Here is a 15,424-nt window from a genome sequence, read left to right as displayed (position 1 = left end):
AGTAAACACTGGAAATTGTTTTGCTAATGATCAGATGAAATCTCAGGTTATCCAGCTAATTTAGGTCAATTTAAACAGAAACCAAAATGAAAGATACCACGTTAGAGGAACTAAGAACAGAATTCCTACAAGCGACATTTGCTGTCATTTAAGTATAATCATTTCTGTGGACAGCATTTGATGACAACCCAATGACTTGTGTGGTATTATGAAATATGTATTTCTCTTTTCCAGCTTTCATTACTGTGAATCTATTCGGCCAGACCACAAATGTGTGGATAGGGTTACAGAGTGACAATCATGAGAAGTGGGTAAATGGGAAGCCTGTGGTGTATTCTAACTGGTCTCCATCTGACATAATAACTGTAAGTTTCAAATGTTATTGGGAGCAGGGTTTAACCCAGGGTCTTCTACACTTGAACAGCATTGTGCTATGATCTAAGGCCCTTAAGATTTATTTTTTGACATCATTTTGATATGATCATATCTGAGGCTTACTATTAAAACTTCTTTCTTCCCAGATTTTGAAGCTATACATTTATATTAGGTCACTGGTCATATGTTAATTTTTAATAATGTACTATTGTAACGATTTCATGAGTATCATAGGCACAATTACACTCATCATATGATGATTATTTATCTTGAAGGCTATAGGGAGACTCTCAGTTGGTTTTATTAGATGTAAAAAAGAGAATAATGGTTTACTTTTAAAAATTATGTCCTGAAGATTTTCGGCGTGACAATAATGTTATTTGTTACCATATTTTTATAACAGATGTATTCCTTCACAGATCCCAAGTTATAACACCACTGAAGCTCAAAAGCGTGTTCCTCTCTGTGCCCTGATATCAAGTAACCCTAACTTCCATTTTACTGGAAAATGGTATTTCGATGACTGTGGGAAAGAAGGCTACGGATTTGTTTGTGAAAAAATGCAAGGTGAGAGGCTGTTGGGGCTTTATTCCTTTTATTTCTAACCTTTCTTCCACACCTGTTGTCGACCAGAGTTGCTGCTAATAACATGAGTGTCTTGACTGTATTTACATATTTGACCACAGACACCCCCCCACACACACTTCTTAGGACAATGTCCTTCAACCGTGTTCTCAGGATCAGAGAAACCATCTAACAGATGACCAAGTTTATACATTAACCCTAGACCCACTAAACAGCTTTCCTCCTGTGTACTATTTTTCCAGACTCTGATGACTTTTATTTGGCTTATGGTTCTGCTCCAAAGGCAACATGGTGATGTCTGTTGATAGCCATCTTCCTGCCAGACTTCCAAGGTGGCAAGAGACTGGTGTGAGCCAGTCTATTCCCTCTCTCCAGTCAAAACCACCAAGTTCATCATGAAACCCTATGGTTCCATGGTAGATGATGTGTCTACCTACTTAATACTTCACAGTGAGAATTAAATTCTACCACCTAACACTTTGCAGAGAACACTGACACTAAATCTAAACATAGACTACTGTGGCTATTTTTACAACTCACCCAGAATCCTGCAAAAGAATCAGGAACTGTACTTATACCTTTAACCTCTGCATCTGAGAGACTGAGACTTTTTTTTTTAACACCGAGTTTAAGGCCAGCCTGGGCTATATAGTAAAACCCTGACTAAAAAGCAGGAACAGCAAAAGTCATAAAAATAAACAACTCACACTCACTCTTTTTTTAACACCAAAAATAGTGTTTGTGGCTAAATAGGATATATAGTGTGTTTCTAGATATGACAGATAAAGCTCCTTAGTGATTTCTGTAGTATAATGCCAAACCATATGTGGCTGCTTCACCTCCCTGTAGCAAAATATCTGAAATAACCAACTTATAAAGAGGTTTATATTGGCATAGCAATTTTAAGGGTTCTGGCCCATGATTAAATAGACCCATTGCTTTGGGGCTGTAGCAAAAGCAGAAGATCATGAAAGAATGGGGGGGGAGGTGTTGGGGATTTAGCTCTTGCTTAGCAGGTGTAAGGCCCTGGGTTCTGTCCTCAGCTCTGAAAAAAAAAAAAAAAAGACAAAATAACAAAAAGAATCAGGGCAGAACAAAGTCACTCAACTCATGACTGGAAGGCTAGAAGTACAGGAAGGAAAGAGGCTAAGTTCCCACCGTTCCCTTTGGTGAGGGCCCAAAGTGACTAAGACCTTCTAGTGGGCCTCACCTCTTAAATGTTCCATCGGCTCAGTGGCACCCCTCTGGGGACCACACTTTGGACACCCAGGTCTTTGGAGGACCTTTAAGATCCTAACTAAAGTGTCACACTGTCACAAATATCCAGAGGCATGAATGAGCAGCGTGACTGTCCTTGACTGACCTTGGATCATAAAAATGGCAAAGACACCTTTTGCTTTCAGTGCCTCTCTGTGCCTGGCACCTGCTTTGAGTTTATGTGCAGTAAGTCATAAAATCTTTAGGACTATTCCAGGAAATAGGTCAAAGTCTCCCCATCATGTAGATAAGGGACTTCAATCTTAAAAACAGAGTTCCAGTTAAATGTAGTGATTCTATTTCTGTAATGTTATAACCTCTTCTCAAATTTACTGACTGATTCCGTTCTTCATCATTTGGGGACAAGCAACGACGTAGACACTCCTTTAGTGACATTGCAGGGGGAAGGGGAGCAGGCCTGGCATCTGGCCACAGAAGCTCCCACTCTACCTCTGTAAACGATCAAATGACATATTCTCTATGAGCCTTCATTCCAGTTTCTATAAAAGGACATGAGAACTACATACACTCATATGGACATAAAGCTTAGCACAGTTCCCAACAGATGCTTAGCAAATATCAGTTCTTAAAAATGATTCCTGGAGAAATATCATTAAACTTTAACTCTTATTACAATGAGCACCCTACATTCTCCATATAAATATATGCTTATATTGGACTTAAGCCAAAAATTGCTATGTTCCTGAATAAATAAAGACATATGAGTAGAAAAAGATAAAAACCAGGGGAGGTTGCTCAGTGGGTGAAGAAACTTGCTGTGCAAGCGTGATGACCCGAGTTCTGATCCCTGGGACCCATGTAAAACCAGGTACATGGTGAAAGCTCTGTAATCCCTGAGGACAGAGACAGAAGGACCCCCTGAAGCTCACAAACCAGCTAACCTGTCAGACATAGCAGAAAGCAACACAAGAGACTCAAATAAAGGGAAAAACCTATATCCATGGCTGCCTGGGATCTTCATATGCATGCCATGCCATAGCACATACACATGCATGTGCACACACACAAGTCTGGACAGTTAGAAACAACTCAGTTTCCATAGATATTTCTTCTCCAGCATCATGAGTTACAAAACCACATTGCTCAAAACTGGGTGTGCTTTGTTTTGAAACTCGAAAGAATTCATTGCACTTCGAGAAATTCCTAGTGTTAAAATGGACAGTGGGAGGAACCAAAAACTCTCAGTTGTGTTAATTGAACTAACTCTCATTTTAAAATAGCACTTGGGCATCATATGGGTTTGTATAACTAACTGTAAAGTGGGAACATAAGCCAGCAAACAGACTTCCAGGAAAGAACACACTGCTGACAAAGTACAATCCATCACAAGCTAATTAATAAGGAAGCTTATTTTATATGCGTGCTTAGATTTTTAACATGTGTGCTTTCTAACTCAAATGACGGTAGCAAAGGCAAAAGGCAACTTCCCACTTTGCCATTTTCATCATGGAAAACATGACCAAAGCAGACTCTGGGAGAGAGAAACAACATTTATTAAGTGTTTAATATGTCCCAGATGCAATTGAGTGTGTCCTGTGGCTATCACAATAAATTCTACAGATCTTCTAAGGAAGATCTTATCAGTTCTTATAGGCCTGATATTTGGACTTTAGAAGGATTAGTTTTCTCCAGGTCTCTTAGCTAGGTAAGGTCAGGAGTAGGATAAGTCCAGGCTTTCAGCCATTTTCGTCTCTGCCCCTTAATAAACCCAAACCACTTACTGATTTTAGTGTTCAGCCTCGTATGCCAGAGGGACGAAATTCACTCTAGATCAGTTAGGGCAGAAAAGTTTACTTTTTTTTCTGGTTTAGTTTTTCTAAACACAGCTCATTCTATAGCTATAACATAATAAAGGACAAAAAATACAAATGCATATATATTAAAGAGAAAGCAATCTACTCAGACACATACACAATGGAGAGAGAGACCTGGAAATTGTGTGTCTTCTTAAACCTCAAAGCTCCCAATAATATACCTCCTCATCCTCAGATAGTTCCACCAACTAGAGACCAAGCGTTCCAGTGTGTAAGCCTACAGAGGCTGCTGTCAGTCAGACCACCACAGTGTCCCAGTTCCCTAGCTTCCCACGCACGTCCAAGTATAGTGGGAATTCATCACTGCTGGAAGAGAAACGCTGGTCAGTGTTGATCCCAGTGGCAAAGATGCATGTTAAGTTTGAGATCCTCCTTGCTGGTGCAGATGCTACAGGTGCTTCTGTTGATGTTCTCGTTCCAGACACCCTTGAGTACCATGTGAACGTGTCTGACATCTATGCAATCCCCAGTACATTAGAATACGGAGACAGAACTTATAAGTTAATCCATGCTAATATGACTTGGTACGCAGCAGGAGAGACCTGTCGGATGCACGGAGCAGAACTTGTCAGCATTCCAGACATATTTCACCAGGCCTTCCTCACAGTTCTCCTCAGCAAGCTGGGACACGCCCACTGGATTGGACTCTCAACCACAGATGTAGGTGTTCTAAGTCCCTCCGATCATCTTTGCAAAGCTTCTGCCTACTTCCTTAGTGAGACAACCACAGAAGTTAGCATGCAAAACCAATTTCCAGACACAGCAGGAACATTGTTACATGTCAATAGGTGGTTTATACAAAACTGCTGGGCTTTGTGTAGTTGGTCAGTTGGTTGGTTTTGAGATGTTGGTGATTGTTGCTGTTGTTGTTGTTGTTGTTGTTTGAGAATCCCAAGGCTATAAAACAAGAGTATACATCTTTTTAGGATGAACATGCACTTGACTGGTTTCAAATGACCCCGAGTCCTGATTCATTCATTCTGTGAAATAAATCTCAAATTCAAGTACCCTGTTTGGGTCATTTGTTAGATTTCCTGAATCTCTGTTTAAAAAAGTTATTACTCCTTTCTGCTCAGAAACTTTATTAATTAATTCACTACCCTTGAAATATAGCATGCAGAGTTCTGTTTGTGTAGTTTTTGTTTTTGTTTTGTTTTGTTTTTCTACTTGTTTTTGCTTTTAAAAACAAAAGCATTGCATACTTGAATTGCTGAAAAATAAACCTTCTTCCTTCCACAACCTCTGGGTCTTCTGGAAAGAAGTAAAGGACTTGGATGGAGTGAGTTCTCAGGTAGTACTGGATGATCCCAGCCTCAGTCCTAGCAATGACTTGATGGTTCAAATCCCCTCTGCAGAGTGGTCTGAATTTCGACTGGTCAGATGGCACCAAATCTCCTTTCAGCTATTGGAAAGATGAGGAGTCAACCTTTCTTGGTGACTGTGTTTTTGCTGACACCAATGGACGCTGGCATAGCACAGCCTGCGAGTCATTTCTGCAAGGTGCCATTTGTCGGGTACCCAATGGTAAGTACCAGGAAAGTGTCCTGTGTTATTACTGAATGCATTGACTGTGCTCATCAAAGATTATGAGCACTTGTAATAAAAAGTCTTAGCTCTCAGGAAGCTTATAGTCTATCTGGTCTATCATCTAGAGACAAATATCTGTCATGCTGGGCATGTCTAAAAGATGAGTTAAGAGAGGGTTATCAAGAAAAGAATGCATCGTGTGTTCTTCTGATACTGCCTTCCCCACCACAGTCTGTGGTGTAGTCATTCATTTCTTGTTGTGTTTTAAAACACATCCTATTTATTTGGGGAAAGACAGAAGGCTTCTTGAAAAGAAGCTTGTCAAAGAGATAGGATTGATGGGCAACAACAGCATAGAGAAACCCTGGGAGGAGAGAAGCTTAGATAAAGACAGAGGTTCAGGAATGGGAATCCATGCGAAAAAAAGCCAGTGTTGAGTTGGCCAGTATGGCAGGTTAGGGTAAGAGGAAGATGGGAAATTACATAAGCACAGCATGCCACAGCTTCATGGAGAATCTGAACTGTGAGGGTTGATGTTTAAGAGAAGGCTGGTAGATTCTTGAGCATTGAGTACGGTGGTGGCAGCTGACACCGTTCAGATATTGACTATATGCTCTACCCATCACTTTGCACTATTTACATGCAGTTCAGCTGGCCCAATCCCTTTACTGGAGATGAAACTTAAGACCATTTAACACATTCATTCCCAAGGATCCATCTAACGACAGTACCTCAACCAGAGGCTCTGCCTTCTCACCCTCCAACGTGTTTACCCCATTTCCCCCCACTCTCTTCTTCATTGCTCTCCTATGCTCTGAGAGTTCCCCCCTCTGATCCCCTTTTAAATCTCCCATTTCATAAAGTTGCATTATTTACTTATATTCTGGATACTATTAACCACAGCACACATACTTAGCATAATTGTGAAAACAATTCAGGCGTAGACGTAAGTGATGCCTAGATCCAAGTAGAGGCAAATAAGGGTTTTAGAAATCTGTGACACTTAGCCCTGCATAGGACATTATATTATGCGTTTAGACATCCTTTTCCTGGCATCACAGCTACTGCTTCCTCTATGCAATGCATCTTCCTCATGTTCCAACTTTAGGATAACAGTAGACTGACACCTTTACCAGGCAGCACACATTCTCTGCCCAGCCTTCATGTTTAGGTAAAGAGTTTTCTAACAGAAGTTCAAGAGCCTAACCCTAGTCTATAATCATGGGCATCAAATCTAATTTTTAGGATATTCTGATGAAAATCTCATGGCACACATTTGTTCTGGCTTTTCGTGGGATGGAAAATAAGGGTTATCTCAGTCTATGAGCCCAGTCACCTGAAATCATTCTTGCTTTTTTTTTTTCATAGAAACAAAGGCATCTGAGCATCCAGTGCTGTGCTCAGAAACATCAGTTCCCTGGGTAAAGTTTAAAGGTAATTGCTACAGTTTTTCTACAGTCATGGACAGCAGAAGTTTTGAGGATGCTCATGAATTTTGCAGAAAAGAAGGTAATTCTTCTGTGGTGCTAAAACACTTTCATGTTCTCTCGACAGCTCAGTAAATACTTTGCTTTTCCCCCACACTGATTACCCAGTAACTTTAGGGGCCATGAGAACTGCTGAAAGACAAAAAAAGACACTATTGCTTTTGCTTATTAGGGGACAGTGATTGTAGACAGTTCAGGTTTCAGTGCAGACTTTGAAAACCCAAGAGGGTACCTCACCTCAATGTACAGCTTTCCCACAAAATTCTTCCTTCTGAAACCATGTGCATTGTGAACTTGTAGTGTTCCCTAGACTGGTTCACCAGTATTTTAACTTACAAATGAAAGCTTGTACATTTTTATACACAAATCACAGATCACATTTTAGGTAGATGTGGTGACATGGGGCCTTTAATCCTAGTGCTCAGGAGGCAGGGAAGATCGTTATGAGTTTAAGGACAAGGTCTACATAGTGAGATCCAAGGCAGACAGGGGTACGTAGAGGGACCTTGCTTTTTTTGTTTTGTTTTTAATGACCTCAAATTGTGTGTGTGTGTGTGTGTGTGTGTGTGTGTGTGCTGATTCCAGGCTTCTTTCTCAACCACTCTCCCTTCTGTATATTTGAGACAGAAGGTCTTTCTCTGAACCTGGCCAGCAAACCCTACTGGACCCTTCTGTCTCTGCCTCCCCACCCCTGCTCTTTACCTGAGTCCTGGGGAGTCAGACTTGGGTTCGTGTATTTATGCAACAGGCACTTCAGTGCCCAAGCTGTCTCCTCGTCCACTCAATCGCTTTCTAACCATAAAAATCAGGAGTTGAGGCTCCAGATCAGTGGGAGCTCTTGCCTAGCATGACAGAGCCCTGGGGTTCTAGCCCCAGCTCTAGGAAGGGAAAATGTGTGTTGAGCAATGGACTGATTGTTTTTCAAAGCCAGGGTTTCACAAGTGAGGGGCTCAGAAACATTTTCAGTTCCATCTACCTTGCTTATTGGCTGCTTGTGTCTTTTACAGGCTCTAATCTTTTGGCAATCAAGGATGAGGCTGAAAATTTATTTCTCCTGGAAGAGCTTCTTGCTTTTGGTTCTTCTGTCCAGATGGTTTGGTTGAATGCTCAATTTGATGGTAACAGTAAGTGCTGTGGGTGCAGAAGAAGCATAAATAAATACACGGTCCTGAAAGCCTCTGATAGCCTTCAACTCCTCTCGAACACATTTGTTGCGAAAATAGAGTGGGAACCCTACAGCCACCCCTCCCAAACAAAACGAACAAGCTCACCTCCATGCAGACACTGAAGATGCTTCTTGCTCCAACTCTGTTCCCAGGCTTAGTCATGCACAGTGTAGCCACACTGACTTGAGAACACCCTTCTTTCTCAAATGTTTGTTACAAAGCACAATAGAATGGGGGAGCTGCCAATGGACAACTGTGCTCTTTGAATCCTCATTAGATACCAGTGTGTGTAGTCGGAGGCACTCTTTTCTTTTCTTTATGTAACTGATGTTACTGAAAAGTACTTGTAAAGAAAACGACTTTTGTTGGTGTGGAGAGAGTGTCACATGGTACAGGAAGCCATCCTTGTGAGGAGTATTTTAATCCTGGACATTGTTTGAATTTCTAGCTGATGGCCATAGCCAAAAGCAATCTGACTTGTAGGTCGCTTTATTGTTAGTTGTAAATTCTTTTCAGACAGTGCACCACAACACACACACACACACACACACACACACACCTTCTTAACTACATATGGGCTGAACTTTCCCACTGAACCACTTCCCATACAATAACGGCTTTAGGAAATGAACCCTCTTGTTATGGTTTCAATATTAGGAATTCAAGGGATCTTTCTATACATTAATTTTGTTTACCATGTGATTTATTTAAATTAAGACATGTAGACTGTTTTAAAACTCACAGAGATCCACCTGTCTCTTCTTCCAAAATGCTGTGGTTAAATGTGTATGCCACTGCCCAGCTGGATACATAATTTTTGGATGTTTTGCTCATGAATATACTTATGGAATTAAATGTGTCCCCTTAAATTTGGAGGCTGCTTTAATGATTGATAATCATGCACTTAATTCATAATAAATCAACATTTTTCCACAGACAAAACCTTACGGTGGTTCGACGGAACATCCACAGACCAGTCAAACTGGGGCATTCAGAAGCCAGACTTGGACCACCTCAAGCCCCATCCATGTGTTGCCCTGAAGCTCCCTGAAGGAATATGGCAGTTTAGCCCATGCAAAGACAAAAAGGGATTCATATGTAAAATGGAAGCAGGTGTGTGAAGGGAGAAGGAATTTCTTCATATTGACTCTTCCCTGGCTAATGTTGACCCACCATATCAGAGAATTTTTCTGTTAGATTCTGGCACAATCATCTTGTTCTAGATCACACAAGTTGGAACATTTCAGCTCCTCTATGATGAAGGGGGAAAAAATCATTAATCATATAAATTAAATAAGGCACACAGTTTACACCAAAAAGAGTTGTGCCATGCTGTGAGAAAGTTTAGGGTCATCTTTGGTCTTAGGAAATACCCTCTATTCGCTGTATTTGTTATGGATAGGTAGGTATAATTTTGTCTTGTGAGTAGATTTTGCCAAGAAGTCCATCCTGAGCAATATAGTTTATGGCAATGGAAATTAGTTTTAAAAAGTGAAACCAGAAAATTCTAGCCATTTGCAAACAGCAGCTGAGGCTTCGGAGCTAGTCTACCATGAGAAATGAGATTCTGGGTTCTTCAGAAGGAGGGGAGTTTAGAGACCCGGAACAGAGAAGGAAAGATATTTTAATCCAAAGGCCCGCATTGCTGAAAGCAGCCATGGAGAATGTACCAGATTGGAATACAGTGTGCACAGTGGGAGCTAAACTGACCAGTGAGGCTGGATACAGTGCTTAGCTAAGGAGCTGCCATTCTGGGTGAAGCAAGGGATATACTGGATGTGGGGTAGACACACCCACAGTGCGATACACTCACTAGATGCAAAGGGCAGCATTAGTGATCGGAATGACATGGCTGAGAACACAGAGAGAAGTAGGAAGACTGTCTAGACACGGGCAAAGAAAGAGAAAAGGCTGCAGCAGCAGTGATCCTTGAACCCCCGAATTTCCTGCAATAGCAGATTAACAGTGTGCCCACATTTTCACTGCCGTATAAGCATCAAGAGCAAATCAGAAACACCACACATCAGGGTCCAGTTTTAAAGTACTGAAACTTTTCAAGGCCCTGGAGCAGTTCAAACATACATATCCTATTGGTGAGAAAGTGCCTGTTCAAACAGGCTGCAGGGAAGACCAGATTTATTTTCTTGTGTTTGCTTGGTTTTAATGTAGCTTTCTGGGGTAGATCTCACTCCATTGTTCGGGCCAGCCTGGAACTTGCTATAAAGTCCGGAGTGACCTCAGACTCTCAGGGACCCTCCTTCTCTAGCCTTGCCAGTGCCTCTACAGCTCTATGACTCTCTCTAGGTCCTTTCCTAGACCAAAAATTGTGGAGGTTAGACCAAAAGTTGCAGAGGTTAGCCCTTGAGATGGTCTTTTTAAATGAGAAATGTTCTTACAGTAAAATGCCCTAAAACAGAAACTGTCACTTTGGAATGGAGAGTCCAAGTATTCATTTCTAAACTCTTGCAAATCACAGATAAGAAAAGTGCTGACTGTGAAGTTGTTACACACAGACAAGTAAGGCTCTTATTGCTGGGCAAACTCCATCAAATCCCAACAAAAGGATGGCTTCCTGCTAGTAAGGATTATGTCTTACACATATTTCTGTTGTGATGGTGCCGAGACTATATGGAAATCTTTTGGCTTTAGTAAATGAAAAGGAAGAAGGAAAGGGAAGGGAAGGGAAGAGAAGGAAGAAAGAAAAGAAGGAAGGAAGGAAGGAAAGAAGGAAGGAAGGAAGGAAGGAAGGGAGAGAGGGAGGGAGGGAGGGAGGAAGGGAGGGAGGGAGGGAGGGAGGGAGGAAGGAAGGAAGAAGAAAAGCACTTGGGTTAAGGACACCAATACTTATCAATATAAGTGGCTCGTGGGCTGGCAATATGTCTCAGCTGGTGAAAGCACTTGCTGCGCAGCCTGGATACAAACCCTGGAACCCACATGGTAGAAGTAGAGAACCCCCAAATTGTCATCTGACCCACACACCAACACCATGGTGCACGTACCATAGTAGCATAAGGCCACTCTCTCACATGTGCTCTCTCTCTTTCTCTCTCTTTCCCTCTCCCTCTCCTTCCCCTTTCCCCTCTCTCTCTCTCTCCATCTCTCAGTCAGTCTCTATCTCATACACACACAGAATACATGAATGACTGGATGAATGAATGAGCAATAGTTTGATTCCTGTTTTGTTTGAATGATGACATAACTTTGCTGAATTTAAAGAAATATTTATTTGTTTATTATTTGATTTTAGACATTCCAGCTGAAATGGCACATCCAGAGAAAGGTAGGTTTGAATATTTGAAGGGAAAGAATATTTAGGTATTTCTTAGAATTGATAAGATAGATGGCAGGCATGTGACAGTTTCTATTCTCAGTCTTTCTTTGTCTTCGTCCAGGACTAAGCCACAGCATTGTTCCTGTCACAATAACACTGACATTGATAATTGTCCTGGGCATTTTCATGCTTTGCTTCTGGATATGCAAGCAGAAAAGCGGCGTCTTCCAGAGACTCACAGGATCCAGAGGTTCTTACTACCCTACGCTCAGCTTCAGCACAGCACATTTAGAAGAGAGCATCCTCATTGCTGATCTTGAAAAGAATAGCCAATGATGAAGTCAGAGATGCTCCAGCTATGGAGAGCAAAGAAGACCACAAAAGGCATCCTGTCTTCATTTCCCCTTAACAAGATGCCATACAATGTGAATCGTGTCTCTGTTTTAATTAATCTTCAATCACTGGTTTTGAATTGTAACCAAATCAGATGAGATTTAGTGGATTCGTTTCCTTTCACTGTGACCCATTCTGAAAAGGGGAACCGGTTATTATTTTAAAAGATAAGAACTATTAAGTAGAACTCTTGAGCCAGTCTGGTATGCATTCAGAATGTAAGCACACTCAATGCATTGAAAGAGAAGGGGGTTCTCACTGTACATGACAGGAAAGTGCTTCTGAAAATCAGTGCTTCTCTGTTTCTAAATCAACCATTTTTTAATAGGATTTTGGGGAAATCCTAAATTTTAAACTTCGGGTTCTGGACTCTCAACAAATATTTTGGATGACATTGAATTTTCTTAGATCTGAATCTCAAGAAAAATAGGAGAAATAGTACCTTCTCCTAAATGTGAAGATCTCAGTAGGCAGGCGCTCTCAGGAACAATCCATGGTTTACAATGTGCCTTGCTTGTTACATTATCACCATGACTTAAAGGTATTTTTAGGTATGCTCAAAGAAATGCATTGAGATTTCAGTATTGTTCACGGACCTTATTGAAAACTAAAATCTAAAGTTATAAAACACTATATAATGATCTTTGTAATTGTTCTGTCTTGTTTTGTTTTGTTTTGTCTGTAAGACATGGTTTCTCTGTCCTGAAGCTCCTTTTGTATGCCAGGCTAGCCTCAAACCCTCTGCCTCTGCCTCCCAAGTGCTGGGATTAAAGGTGCGTACCACCACTGCCGGGCAACAGATAACCTAGCCAGGACTTACAGAATAGCTGTAACTTAAACTTAAAGAGGAAAAAAGGTTGAAGATCTGGATTATGTTCCCATTAGAACCAAACTAGACAGCATGTTGAAAATTACTAAATAAAATGATCCTGGAGTAGGTGTTTTAAAATAAACTATCAATTCTGACTCTTTTTTATGTTGGACTAGTTGATGCTATTGGTCAGTTGATACGGATTAAAAGTGTGATACTTGGGGCTGAGAATGCAGTTGGTAAAGTGCGATATCTTGAGGACCTGAGTTCAAATCCCCATGACCCACATAAAAACTAGATACACTGGTGCTGTAACCCCAGCTCTGGGACAGGTGTGAGACAAAACCAGGTCGATCCCTGAAGCTCTTCCGACAGCCAGTCCAGCCAAGATGATATATTTCGGGCTCAGTGACAGACATTGTCAAAACCTAGCGTGGGAAAACACACCGAATGTCAGCCTCTGGCCTCTGAATGCCCACACACATATATGTGCATGCACCCTCACACACACAAATTACAACTTTAAAATATATTGTCTATTAAAGCCACATGTTTGTGATGCCTTCGTTAATTTATGATAAATAAAAGTGTCTCTGTAATCAGCATCAAGAGGTTACTTATCATGTAAGTGTTTACTGAGTGTCCTATTAAAACAGATCTGCTATTCTGGGGTGAGCACGGCAGTGTGGTTTCTATGCTCTTGATATGTTATCCCGGGAAAGTGATCTATACACCGGCGCCAAGAGGTGGCTGTGGAAATTAAGCATGGTCTTCTGATAAACACGAGGACTCTTGGGGGCTTGCTTGCCTTGGTGTGCATTTCAGACAGTACAAGCAATGGCCTTAGTGCTACTGGCCACTAGTCACAAGGGGGAGCTCTGAGAAAAAGTATGAATGTGTTCTGCACAGCAGACCAGGATCATTAGCAGGACAACCTGAAGACTAGAGTCCCTGGTGTCTGTTACAATGACTGCAGCTCCCAGACCAGCTCTTTGCCACTACTGTTGTATAACTGACATTCTGGGATGCTCAGCTCTCATTTTTTTCCCAAGTCATAGGACTTAACTTTTAAGAGAATATTATATTATGTGTCAGCTGTATATTTTATGACTCAAAAGAATAATTGGCTTGAACTAATCCAATGATATAAAAACTTCACTTAGGAATCTATCAAGTGAAATTAAAATTCCTTTCATTTCAGTGGATTTGATGAAGGTGTGATCAATTTGCCTCCCAGTAAGAGTGTAGAGCTTCACATGACAGTTTGACAACAGTTGCAGCCATGGTTTTGCTGAAAGAGATAAGGGGACTTGTCAAGGCTGTTTGGAGACCTGGTATTGAGCCTTACCTACCGTCTGTCCCCATGAACAGATTGTGCACTCGTTCCCATTGCTGAAATTCCAGAAATAAATAAGAGGCTCATTTTTTTCACATATGAATCCTTTAAAATCCTTTTTACAGATCTGATTTTCTTCTTTCATTAATTTAACAATATTTTTCGTAAGTATATCTTGATCATATTCTTTCTCCTCCCAGGCCTTCCTCATCTCCTTCCCTACCCAACTTCGTGTTCTCCCTCTCCCCCTCCCTTCCCCTCCCTTTCCCTCCCTCTCCCTCCCCATTCCCCTCTCCTTCCCCTCTTCCTCTCTCTCCCCCAACAATGAAATTAAAATAAACTGGACTGGAGAGATGGCTCGGTGGTTAAGAGCACTGACTGCTCTTCCAGAGGTACAGTGTTCAAGTCCCAGCACCCACGTGTTGGCTCACAACCATCTGTAATGGGATCCAATGCCCTCCTCTGGTGTGTCTGAAGTTACTGACAGAGTACATAAAATAAATAAACAAATAAGTAAATATTATAAAATAAACTAACAAATAGTAAGACAAACAAAAAAAATCACACACACACATAAAATAACGCTTGGCATTCATATTGTGTTGGCCAACTGGTTGATATTCCCAGTATTACTCCACTGGAGAAAACTGATTTTCCTTCTCCCGGGAGACATCAATTGCAAATATCTTCCTGATTAGGAGTGGAATGCACATTTATTTTTAATCAGAACTTAGTTTCTTATTTATTTATTGTGCATTGGTGTTTTTTCCTGCATTTATGTCTCTGTAAGCAGGTGCCTGATCCCCGGAACTGGAGTTCGAAGCAGTTGTGTGAGCTGTCATATGGGAGCTGGGACTTGTACTCCGATCTTCTAGAAAAACCCCCAGAACTTAATTTTATAGCTGCAGCATAAAAATATATAAAGGTAGTAGGATTAAAAACTCTCTCATGATTAATATTTACCCCTTTAAGATGTATTGTTTTGCTGAAGGGTCTTTGACCCTGGGTTGATTGAAAATTCACTGGACCTTAAGACCACTAAAAATTAAAATATGTATCTATGTAAATTTTCCCCCTGTGACTGACGTGGGCATCTCTCTAGACTCCCAAAAATAGAAAAGTCTTGGATTTTGTTTTTCAGTTAATAACATCTTGAATTCTTCCCATTCTAACAGCTTTTATTCAGGTTAAATCTTTGATTATTAATATTATTGAAAGCTCCACACATGAACGGTCTCTTTATGTGAACGTTTAGTCTTAAAGCCGCTTCACCTCTTTAAAATAACCAAATTAATACATGATTAACTTCTGAATATCCAGAACAAACACAGCCAAAGGAATGACGTTTATAATTACCTTAGCATGGCAGTGAAGCCCATGT

The 15,424-nt window shown here is 40.9% G+C and overlaps 1 protein-coding gene across 1 annotated transcript in view; it reads left to right on the top strand.

Annotated features, from left to right (window-relative positions):
- PLA2R1 (phospholipase A2 receptor 1) overlaps positions 1 to 11,839 on the top strand; it is a gene marked incomplete at its 3' end in the record, with an annotated part of 131,746 nt that extends 119,907 nt beyond the window's left edge. The window contains exons 22-30 of the mRNA XM_080928054.1: positions 235 to 365; positions 795 to 942; positions 4,474 to 4,712; positions 5,408 to 5,576; positions 6,948 to 7,088; positions 8,074 to 8,190; positions 9,169 to 9,345; positions 11,480 to 11,512; positions 11,625 to 11,839. Of these exons, the coding sequence (XP_080784180.1) occupies positions 235 to 365; positions 795 to 942; positions 4,474 to 4,712; positions 5,408 to 5,576; positions 6,948 to 7,088; positions 8,074 to 8,190; positions 9,169 to 9,345; positions 11,480 to 11,512; positions 11,625 to 11,839 (1,370 nt within the window). The remainder of the gene's footprint in view (positions 1 to 234; positions 366 to 794; positions 943 to 4,473; positions 4,713 to 5,407; positions 5,577 to 6,947; positions 7,089 to 8,073; positions 8,191 to 9,168; positions 9,346 to 11,479; positions 11,513 to 11,624) is intronic.
- Positions 11,840 to 15,424: the final 3,585 nt, after the last annotated feature.

This window comes from Micromys minutus (genome assembly GCF_963924665.1).
Source record: "Micromys minutus genome assembly, chromosome: 13".
Classification (NCBI taxonomy): Eukaryota; Metazoa; Chordata; class Mammalia; order Rodentia; family Muridae; genus Micromys; species Micromys minutus.
The sequence above is the reverse complement of the archived record's forward strand: the minus strand, read 5'-3'. Positions and strand labels throughout refer to the sequence as shown.